General features: G+C 33.0%; 1 protein-coding gene across 4 annotated transcripts in view; it reads right to left on the bottom strand.

Moving 5' to 3' along the window:
- SPOCK3 (SPARC (osteonectin), cwcv and kazal like domains proteoglycan 3) overlaps window positions 1–12,413 on the bottom strand; it is a 304,660-nt gene that overhangs the window by 183,271 nt on the left and 108,976 nt on the right. For 3 of the 4 annotated variants that reach the window (XM_016121111.2, XM_016121110.2, XM_016121114.2), the window contains 2 exons: window positions 4,393–4,401; window positions 4,243–4,288 (listed from right to left, as the gene is read on the bottom strand). In XM_016121111.2, the coding sequence (XP_015976597.1) occupies window positions 4,243–4,288; window positions 4,393–4,401 (55 nt within the window). The remainder of the gene's footprint in view (window positions 1–4,242; window positions 4,289–4,392; window positions 4,402–12,413) is intronic. The other variant, XM_016121113.2, reaches the window with a different exon arrangement.

The following is a 12,413-nucleotide window of genomic DNA, read 5'->3' as shown; positions in this document are numbered from 1 at the left end:
ATATAAACAAGTGAAATTATAGGCACCTCGGAGAGAGACAACGTCTACACTGCGTAATCCACTTACGCCATGCCTTAAGAAGCATGGTAATATATTTTAAGAAGGAAAAGATAGGCCGGGGAATACATTTTCTCAGAGGCTAGCCTTTTTCAATTTCAGAAATAATTACAGTCATAATAATACAACAGCCTGTTCATTGAAAGGGATAAAAGCTCCAGATAAAATCTCAATAGCTTTTCTTTTGTAGCCAGAGACATTTTTGCAAAGGGACATGTCAAACTGTGACTGTTGGTATATGCCACAAATTTTACAAATGGATAAGAAAAATTAGGAGAATCAGATAAAGCTCTAAAACCTGATCCTGAAAAAACAGAAACGATACATAAATAGTTACGCTTATGACTTCCCTTTCGAAAAGTTTACTCTTTTCTTCACCCCGCTTCCAATCCTTGCAAGAATGGCTCATCTGGAAACAAGGTTAGCCGGTCGTGTGTCTATCTCTCCTGACTAGATTTTGGGCAGCTTGAATTTAGCAATGGTTCCCAAACACTTCACTTCTTTAGGGGCACGGGAATCTTTCTTGAATTAAATGCGACCTAATGAGCCACTAGAAGTCAGGCTACCCTTTCCAGAAAGGTCCAGATTTAGGAGAAGAGCATAAGAAACTGCTATGAAATGACAGAAGTCACTTGTCTAAGTCACAGCTACAATTCTTGCCCCTAATTCCATATCCTTAGAAATCTGCACAAGTGAAACACACCAAAAAACATAAAACCAATTTGTCCTGAAATCTCTGCATTTACATAAATCCTGCTTCTTTATTATGAGTCTCCTGCTTATAACTCACTGCCACAGTAGATACCAAGTGAAGAAATTCCAAGTTGCCTTGAAGAGTAATATTAGGTAAATACAGAAGATGCACACAGCTTCCCAACTCTTTTATCTCAGGGCATCTGGGTATCACATCCTGGAGTAAAGAACTTTTGCATAAAAGGTGACCCTTGTAGATACAGCACTTCAATATAAGTAGATTCTCTAAACAACTGTGAGGAAATACTGCTAAAAAATTTCTCAGTTACACATCCAGATCAATCTGTGATGCAAAGAAAGGTAGGGTAAAGGCAGTAAAGAGAAAACAATTATTTTTAAAGCTACAGTATATCCATCCAACGCGTTCATTAAATTATTTAAAATATTTATTATGCTACCACTTTAGCTTCATCCGTATATCTCTTCTTTCGTTTGTCATAGTAAACAGAATTTTTATGCTGTATTCAAGAAGATGCATGTCCTCATTAAAACTATTTTTTCAGTCAGTTTCTATCATGACAACTCATGATTAACCACACTAAGGAAGAGAAGGAAAGGAACAGAAAATTTCACCTAGAGATATCTAAAGTAATTCATTTTTGGCATCAGTATGTTTTCTTTTATTTTATAGCAAGTTTACCACCATCAAAACAGTTTCACTTAAATTTATTTTAAATTATTATGTTTTCCCCAAACTCTTACTTTTTTGTGGTAAACAGAGTAGAAATGTTTTAATTAAAGAAGAGAATCTTACATGAGCTGGAGAATCTGTTACAGTTAAAACAGAAGGAAGATGTGTAGGAACTATTAGTAGATTTTTACCTAGAAGCAATTTTTCAGGTTCACCTGCAAACTTGTGCATGTGTTTATGGATGTGTAAATAGGTAAATGTTTATATGTATATATGTATATGTGTGTCCATATTATGCATATATGTACAGAGAAGTTTTGGGCAGAGAAATGTTGCCACTTGAATTATGAAATATTAATTAACATTCTCATTAGTGCTACTTTAATTTCTGTATATTTTATGAGGCAGTATATAGAAATAGAAGTAAAATGTTATAATGAATATGGTAATAATGGCATAAATATCAGCATAAAAATGTAATGCTAAGTCAATTTTTTTGTCACTCTTTTCAGGAAATATGCAAACTCCTCCAAAAAGAAAGTGTGAAAAATCAACTTATATATTGATTAATATGCTATGGCTATTCATGAACCAATGAAAAACATTATATTAAAAATTAAAAACATTCATAAAAAGTCGTCTAAATTATTTTACGTTCAACAGCTCAGGTTTTGAAAATAATATTTAGAGGATTCTGTCACCAGAAAGAACAAGAAACATATTAGAAATAAACATATTTCAAGTCCTCTCTACCCAAATGATGCTTCCTTATTAAGAGCTAGATGGGAAAAGAATCATCTTTCTCACTCCTGGTATGGACTGCGAATGGCCTGGTTAATTTCACTTAAAACCAAAAATAAACAGAAAACAAATGCGTGTATCTGAATCTAACTTTTTTACTATATAAAACTTTCCTATGTATGTTTACCAACTATACATGTTCCATCAATCAAAAGCCTGGGTCCGATAATCTGCAAAATATTGTTCTAAAATAGAGAACAAATCAACTCTATTTCAAATGTTCCTTCAGGTACATATTTATTTTGAAAGCATAAACTTTAAAATTCTGTTCGTATGCCGTTATTTCATTTTCGAGCTATTATATGAGTAACGGTCCCACACAGTAGTTAGGAAAAGGGGTTCAGGATTCAGACTGTCTGGACTTGAATCCTGACTCTGTAACTTTGCAGGAATGTGACCTTGGGCAGGAGCTTAATCTCTTTCAATGCCTCACCTTCTGGTGATGCTGTTTCGAAGATTCAACAAACTAATATATTAAATACTTAGACTAGCAACTGAATATAGGACACTTTATAAACATTAGCTATTATCATGTCATGAGCTTTCTCTCTGCCTGATAAATGTGATGTTTTTTTGACAAGTTGGTAAGTGAAAAACCTCTTTGAAAATTATACTAAATCAATCTTATAGTACATCAGGGTTTGGAAGCCTCCCTACAGAAATCTTTTTTAATTTCATTTAATTTTTTTAGAGGTCATCACATTATCATATGCACAAAAATAAAAAACAAAGCATCTTTATTGTAATTGGATATACCAATTACGGCAAATTTAACTGTTAACATCTATTTCATACATAACTCTGATTTTTCAAGGTTTATGATTCTATCCTAAAGTTCCATTTCCCATGAAAGCTTGCAAATATATCTCAGTCTCCATGTCATTATTTTTTCATTGCCTTTTTTTAGTGTGCATTTGGATTGACTTATTAGCAGCCAAATTAAAATTACATATTTTTTTAGAATTTTAAAATGCAGATTCCACAAACACACTGGAAAATAACAGTGTAATCACATGATGTACAGACGAAACAAACCAATATTAAAGGTGGGACTGGATGTGAATGAGTGTTTCAAATTGCAGATCGAGATTGATGTTGATGACAGCCACTGTCTAGATCCAGCCAGGTTGGCTATGGAGGTGTTCATTCCTAATATCACGTCAGAAGTTTGGAGACAAGGCCAAACACCCTAAAAGTTTCTTAATAACACATCATGGCCTATTCTTAATAATGACTTCTATTTGTAAGTGATACTACTTCATGGAGTAAATATCTTTTGTAAGGTTACTACAGCCCACTTGAAGGAGAAATTTATTTTCTTTCAAACTTGAAAAGAGTTTCTGGTCCTGATACTGTACAAATTAGCACACGAATCTATTTAATTATTTATATAATTATGACTGCATTGAGTTTGATGTTTTCATTCTCACTGCACATACGAGGGAACTTCCTTTTTTACGCATACTTCCTGCTTTTTGTTCTCAAGTAAGCAAACCAGAACTGCAAACGGTGTACAGAGGTGGGAGGAACCGTAATTATATGTAAGATTTTTCCTTTTAGGTCTTACGTAGACTCCAGCTAAGTTTAATTACCAGTCGGCTCTGTTTAAAATGAAAGCTTATATTAACTGAAAAAGAGACACCAAAGCCATTTGTTTTGAAATTTTAAACAAATAAATTTATTCGTAGTGCATGCACGTCAGTGTATTTAAAAACTGGATGAAGTGACTTGTGTTAACTGAGAAAAATGGGCACAGTATAGTTCTCAAGCCCGATTTAGTAATCTAAAATGTGTATCTAAAAATAAGAGTTATCCTGACATAATCATGATACTTAATTAACTTATTTCTAACTACAGCTGAAATGAAAGTAATTATTGCATAAATTTTTCCATTCATCTAAGCGCTCCATTTAGTATTTTAAAATCTAACAATATCATGTTTCAAGTACAGTGATTATAAACACATAAAATTTTTTATTTTAAAATTATTAGATTCTTACCTTGATCAAAGGCCTTTCCTGGACTCCAAGTACGGAAATAATCATCCTAAGGGAGAAAATAATGTGAATTGAGTATATATGAGTAATAAAAATGTAAACATTCATAGAAAATCTAAAATAAAATAGGAAATACAGAAGCTGAATACAAACCTCTACTTCCTGCAATGGCAAGCAGCAAATTATAAAAAATAAAAAAATAAAGAAAGAACAAGAGAAAAACAACAGTTATCAAAAGGAAACACAATGTTCACATGTTATAGAAATGTCTTTCAATAAATGTGTTCATTTTCAATAAATTGTGAGCCAATGTTTACTATAACAATTTAACTTTTTTTGGTTGCCCTTGTATCTAAATATTATAATGCAATACTTTTAATTGCTACTAAAAGTGCAATATAGCATGCAGATAATTACCCTTACCTAATAAACTATAAAGGTATTTTACCATTTTCCAATTATACGACTTCATTTTCAACGAGTACAATAATAAATGGAACCCTTAATATAGCATAGGAAATACCAAGCGATTCTGCACTAGCCTATGCAGTGCAAATATAAAGTACAAATATGCTTTACACAAATCAGTCACTTGTTAATTGACTATCTAAGGAGTTCAAAATGTAATTGGAAGCTTGAAAAAAAAAAAGATGCAAACCTAATTCAATCTTGCCCAAAGTTTAAATCTTTGACATGGAAAAGAATCATTACAATATATTTATCATATAGTTAGTAAATATGACCATACCACACAAAAGTGGGGTAATGTATACTGAAAATCATTTTTAAAAAGAAAAACCAAATCGACTGTATTTTATTGGATGTTTTTACATCCTAAAAGCCTTGTACCTCACACATATCATCTTTTATGGTAAACAGAATAGATTTCAATGTTTAAATTAATAAGCGATTCTCAATACAGTAGGAAAGGGTAGCACATCATGGTGAAGATCCTTGATTAAACAATTCCTAGCTCAATCCTCTTAGAGCCACGAGGTCAATCCACTGAAAAGCTACAGAACATAGGAAATTCACAAAGGCCAAGCAGAGAGACTTTGAATCTTCTTCCTTATCTTTGTGCTAACAACCTCCAATGTACAAAGAGGAAAAGGTAGCACGTATTGTAATTATGGAAATAAATACATTTCTCCAATTTATTTATTCAAAAATTTTAAATTGTTACAAAAGCTTTCCCTTATTGTGGCTAATTATTCATCACCACCTTCTGCATGCTCACCTCACCAATTTCAAATGAAAGAAAGAAAAATCACAGAAGACACCTCTGTCAGTCTCTTATTTGTGTTGAGATAGGGTTATATTAAGATGGGGGCATGTTATGATTATCCACACTGATAGGTTCTGCAAAATTATCTAGGGTTAGGTTAAGGGAGGATAACGCCACTGGATATTTAAATAAATATTGACTGTTGAGTCTTTTTTAAATCTCTTTTTTAAAACAATTTTAGCATGATAGAATTCTTAGAAAACAAAGTTTTCAAATTAAATTACTCCACTCAAAATTTCTAAACTTTAGCTGAGAATCATAACGCAATCATTTAATATCCTTCTTGTTTAGATCGTATCTCTTGGTTTGGGGGTGATGGCTATTTATTCATTCTGAGCACAGAGAGGAGCTAGAGTGGTTCCCAAAGCATAACTAAAAGCTAGACAATGAGCACACAAGTGATGGATCTAGAAGAAAACTTGAATTTTAAGGCTGGCTTTACCAATTATCGGCTGCAAAACTTTAGAAAAGGTAACTGATCTAAACCTCAAAACCATGTGAATAAAGTTGGAAAATAATACGTATCTATGTGGTAAGGGTGCTGTGGGGATTAGTTATAGAAAATGTAAACACCAGCACACTCTCTGGCATAAAGGAGGTGCTAAAGCATGCTCGACGATCACACGGGCCAGGTTCATCTCTTTAAATATCTTTGGGTAATGTCATCATCGCACAAGCTCATCATTGCTAACAAAATCTTTTAGTTTTTTTGAGAAAGAGCCAAGGGCTCCTCCTAACATTTGTAAAAGTGATGTCCAAACTGCCCCCGCCCCAAATGCCAAATGTTAGTTGCAGTAAACTTTTTAACGCCTACATTTATGACTATAGTAGTTAATGCAACCAGGCAAGTATTTCTGCTCTCACCTCAGAGTATTCTGAAGTGGTATAAGCTACCTAAGAAGATGTAGGTAAGTTTTTATTGCAACAATGACACCATCCGTCTAAATATCACAGTTCTAGAAGCGGGAATAAGTGTGGAACTGACGGTCAAAGCACTGAAGGCTGATGACATGGAAGTGACAAATTTGACACAACACATAACATTTGAAATACTTGACACCTTTACAAATTAGCAGGAATTGTGTGAGTGTGTGTGTGTGTGTGTGTGTGTGTGTGTGTGTGCGTGTGAGACGCATTATGGTAAATCTAACCTCAACCACTTTTAATTTAACCTTCTTCAGAAAAACATGATCACGTTGGGTTAGTTTGGAACCATAGTTAGATAAAAATCTATAACACAATATAAAACACGAGCCAGGTTCTTTTTGTTATGTCAAGGGCAATCTCGGAGTTGTGTGGATCTGATATAGTACGAGAAAGCAAAATAGTTAGCCTATCAGCTATTTTTAGGTATTTTTCTTTGTGTTCTCACATCACTAGACTTTTTTTCTGAAAACGGTTTCACCTCATTAAATCTAAGGAATTTTGCCAGGATGAAAAATAAAAAGTATTTTCACATAAGTGTTCATTCAGGCGCAATTGCTTTTGTCTCCAAAAGCTTTGTGCGAATATTGGTTGTTCTCAGACTTTAATTTAGATCCAAAATAAGCCAAGCAGGGATTTAAAATAACAACTGCAAAAAATGTCCCCAATTGGAGAAATATAGGTTCAGATGAGTGAAACTAAGCCTAAGTGTTTCAACAGGAAAAGCCGAATTCTTGTCACTCTTCTTCCAAAGCTTACGTGAGTGAATTATAGCAGCAACAACAATTTAATATTATGACTTTGCCAATTTCCTATACTTAAGTAATGTTTGTTAATATTTTTAAAAGTAATCTGCCTAAGTAATTTTGATTTGTATATCCTATTATTTAAACATTTTCCTTGTGGTTTTAATGCTCTATTCTTCCTAATTTAAAAAAAAATTGCATATTTAATATAGAGCACAGTTTCTCATCCTTGGCATTACTGATATTTGGGCCAGAGAAGTCTTTGTAAATGGGGAGTCGGGCTGTCCTGTTCATCACAGGCTGGTTAGCAATATCCATGCTCCCAACCCATGAGATACCAGTAATGACCTCCCTCCAGCTGTGACAAATCAAAATGTCACCTAATATTGCCAATGTCTCCTCAGGGGGAAAAAAAAATCACCTATTTGAGGACTACTGATATCGTGATTAGAAAACACAAAAAAATACATAAATCAAAATATTCTACAGCAATGGATTGCTAACAGTAACAGATTTTTCTTCACAAATGTTTTATTATAAGATTATACATTCAATTTTATCTTCAGGTCTCTGTGTAAACATTTATTAAGAGCATTTTACGATTGTATCAATGTGTTTTGTCAAAATGTTTAATGGCTGTCTAATATCCTTTTGTATGATTTACTGCCATTTAGTTATCTCTTCATACGTTTATGCTTTCGTATCATTTATATTTGGCTATAACAACTCACACATAAATACCTAAGCATATATTTCTTATAAATACAGATATAAGTTTAGGAAGGTGATCACTGGGAATACACGGTGTACCCAGAATAGAGAAACTAGTTTCCTGTGACGATAATTGGTTACACCCAAGCTTGTCCAGATGGAGTGGGTTGGAAGGACATATTTATATCCAAAGATCAACTATTTGGTTCATTCAGTCGCTACTATGTCTGTACTGATAAATTCTCCCATTGCCTGAAGGAATAATAAGGAGGGGCAAACTAGATCAGGGATTTCTTAAGCATCTTCATAGACAGTGATAAGTGACCAAGTGGAAATGAGAGTCTCAAAGCCTAAGAACTCCACAATGCCTAGACATGAACATAATGCTCAGGCATTATGTTAGCCATTATTAAGCCATTCGACTTGCTCCAGTGGCTATAAAGAGCTATAGAGTCAATAAAACTTTGCTAAAATATATACCTGAAAAGATGTTGCTAGCTAAGCATGCTTCTTTTAAATAATAAACAATACAGGTACTATTGACAGCTAATGGACACAATTGTGTCTTATATTCCCATAAGCATTCTGTAATTTATATCACACAACTATTACAAAGTATTTTTAAGCTAAAGAAAAAGTATTTCATAATTATAAAATAAGACACAGAAGATTATGCTTCTGTAAAATAAGTGTTAAATTTTAAAAAATTGAAATATTATAATCATATGAGACATCTCAGAAGTCAGATATATTTTAACCAATTATGGCTTTGTAAAGAAAATCCATGTGCAATAAGGTTAATAAGACATTTAAAATTTTGCATAGCTACCTTATACACAACTATGGAAATCTAAAAGCCTTAATCCCAGAGACAAAGTAAATACACACAGACACACATGTTCAGTTATAGTATTGACAACTGTATGTACTGACACTTTATAATTACAGTAAGTCTTTGCAAGGAATTAGCCCATTAGTGATTACATCAGGTCCACACTATGCTCAACAAGAAGAAAGTCCCTTACAGCAGTTCTTAGTTTTTCTTATAATTGACAGCCCCATTTGATATAATAATTTTTATTCTAAGGCATTTATAGCCATATTTTATTATATTAAGTACTTACAAACTGTATTTCATTTGTGATACAATATTTAAAATATCATTTTTAACTTTTTTCCAAAAATGGATACTTCCAAAACCAAGTGTTTTATCGGTGATGTCATTCATATGGTAACTGTTTTGCATTTTGAATAAATTATGACAAAAAAATTAAAATTTCAGAAAATATCAGAAATAATAATTGTGAAGATTTAAAGACAAATTTATCTTTGTGTAAATGTTCAAATGCTAGCTTAACAATTTCAATTAATGAATTAGAAACAAAAAAAGAAAAAACAAAAAGGAAAATTATAACAGAATATCAAGGCCAAGTGTAAGGTTTCTGAACAACCAAAAACTCTAGGTTAGAATCCTCTCTCTATCCCGTACTCTGATATTTCAGTTGGCCTTCAGTTTTCTTTTATGGCAATTAAGATTCATAATAATGTCCTCAAGCTGTGTAACGAGTAAATCAGATAGTATGTCTAAAGTATTAGTATAGTTCTAGTTCATAGTAAGCATTTAAAAATGGACACCTGTTATTATTATAACCAGGAAAACATTCTAGTGATTGTCCTCTATCATTATAATATTACAAAGAAATATCTTTCTTAAACTGGCATCGTGTAAAGATAAAATTTTTGAATAAAATATGTGGCATATGCTAGAAGGAAGACTCTGACCTTTGAAGCCAAATGCAGTGAATAGCTGGAAAGCCTCCGAGTCATACAATTAGTCAGTTGTAAAAATGAAAATACACACACACACACACACACACACACACACACACACGATCTCCATATCTTGTCTAGTATGTCTTTCATAACAACATGTTTTTGGATATACAAATACAGGACCTCCAAACTGCCCTTTGCAGGATTTAAGCTGTAACCTACTGGGTAAATGCTTATGTCAGTCCAACTGAGTATCATATGCTGCATGATGGCTTTCGCCTTAGAACATGGTTACTTGACCTCGCAGAGGACTCTCAGAGCAAATCCTGAGGAGTCAGCAGCATCTTGGCTCTATATATAGATGTCAGTCTGTTCTCTAATCATTTTTCTCCAGGATTCTCCTCTTTATATAATAACTTTGTTCTCTTCCTGGACTTTTCATGCATTAATTACTCTGCATCCAAACCTACTAACCTGATTTCTCAACCTTGACCCACTGGCCTCTACTTGGTTAAGTCTGCTTCCAGTCACAAGCCAGTAAGAGACAAAGGGTTCTTAGTCTCAAATTTCACCCAAATAGGACATAGTCATAAACACATCCAGAATTAAGGAGTGTTTTAGGCCCCTAGTCCTCTCTGGGGAAGGAGAGATTGGGCCAAATAAACAAAATATTCATATTTGGAGAAATAAAAAGACAGGATAACCACTGATTTTTAACCCTCAACAATGACATTTTTTGATTCAAAGCTCCAGGATCAAAGCAAAGACAATAAGCTATTGCTCCACTTATCGACAAAAACTTTGTTAAACTTTTTACATGTACACAGAAATAAAAAGAATATGGTGATGATTGTGTGAATCTATACTGAGTGGGAAGATAAATTTCCTAGGATTTCTGTATTTTGTGATTATGTCTCCCAAACATTCTCAAAAAACTCAACTCTTATTGCTTGTTGTGTTTCAATAGCACTGCCAGTTCTGTAAGCTAGGTCTATAAGCTAAAACTTAGCAGTGGAAACCGTTTTGCTGAAATTGTTATATGACTCATTTACACATCTCATCCTATCATGGAAAGAATGGCCAGTATAATCATTAAGCAAGTAATTGTCACAAAAGAAGAAACTCTCCTGTGTAGAAACGCTTAATGTGATTCGATCATAAGATTGAGTAAATAAGCATTGTCTGGGTGTAAAGGAATTATATATATTAGATAAACTACCTGTTCCAGTCCCCAAGTGTCACACTGATTAACCAAGTACCACTCATTTTCCATGTGATGTCCTAAGACTCCCAAAGAGTACATTTATAACACTTTGGTGAACTCTTTATTTTTTAAAGAATATTTTATGCTCCTTGATTCACCACAGATTAAACACATAAATAAAATAAATGATGCAAAAAGAACAGCGCCATTGGGATAAAGCCACAATTGCCTCTGAAAATATCTGCAAATTGAAGTTAAAATCCTTCTGAATATACATGGAATGTGTACTGGCTACTTTTATACTGACATATGAAACTTGATTCATTCACATCAGGGAAAGACATGAAAATACTTTGCCTTAATCAACAAAGACGTTAAATATCGAGACTCATCATTGTAACTATAAGACGACTAAACGGCTTGAAGTTACTCACCATGTGCCAAGAACTGTTCTAAGCTTTTTACTCTTAGCATCTATAAGAGTTAAATGTTTATAACGTCTTTCCTATTTTACAGATGAGAATTACACAGCTAGTTAAAAGTAGAGGTGGAAATTGAACCTCCGAAGTGTGATTCAGAGTCTGCATTCTTAAACATCACATGATACCACAGGACAGCATCTATGACCCATGGGCCAGGCCCGCCCCTTGATTTTGCATGTAAAGTTTTGCTGGAACATAGCCACACCTGTCCTTTAAATGTCTTTTTGGCACTTATTACAGCAGAGTGGAGTAGTTATGACTGATACCACAAGCCTGCAAAGCATGAAGGCCTACAAAGCTGGTCTTATGCTGAAAAGGACCCTGTCCTATTTATCTTATACTATACTATTCCCATAAAAGAATGCTTATAAATAAAATAAGAAAACAATATTTAATGGAATACCTCTCTATTTCCACATAGGGAAACAAATCTTTTTAGAAGGGGGGGGGGAGGTGTTTTTGGTGTTTAATGTTCTGAATTTGTGTGATTTATTTCCAAAACCTTAAGGCTTATAAGTTTTCCAAATATTCTATTTCCTCTTTATGACTATAAATATATCAACTAGCTTGCATATAATCTACAAATGAATCTATTATATTTTTAGCAAAGGAAATCAAGATGAGTAATCTGAAATCGAGGAATAATATGATTCTAAAAATCTTTATGATACACTATACAAAAAAAGTTTCTTAGGCACAGGATGCAAATGTGTTTTCTGTATGGCATCATGATACTCATTTAAAAAAAATAGTCAAATAAGGTAAAGTGCCTCTAGGTATTATAAAAGTGCTTCTAATCCTAGAACACTTCTCAGATTAGCAAATTGAAACTTTATAGTTATCATTTAGTTATTGGAACAAAGGGCAATATGAATATCCCCATATTTATTTCATATTTTTTGTTATTTATAACATTATTTTCTTAGTGTTCATAATTCATAATTTTTAAAAACTATGAAACTAAACATATACAGTTTAAAAATAAAAATATTTATCATATCAAATCTGATTTTTAAAAAAAATTGTGTTATATAAATGTTAAAAACAGA

This window comes from Rousettus aegyptiacus, unplaced genomic scaffold, assembly GCF_014176215.1.
Source record: "Rousettus aegyptiacus isolate mRouAeg1 unplaced genomic scaffold, mRouAeg1.p scaffold_m13_p_16, whole genome shotgun sequence".
Lineage (NCBI taxonomy): Eukaryota > Metazoa > Chordata > Mammalia > Chiroptera > Pteropodidae > Rousettus > Rousettus aegyptiacus.
Note: the sequence above shows the minus strand (reverse complement) of the source record. Positions and strands in the feature narration are given on the sequence as shown.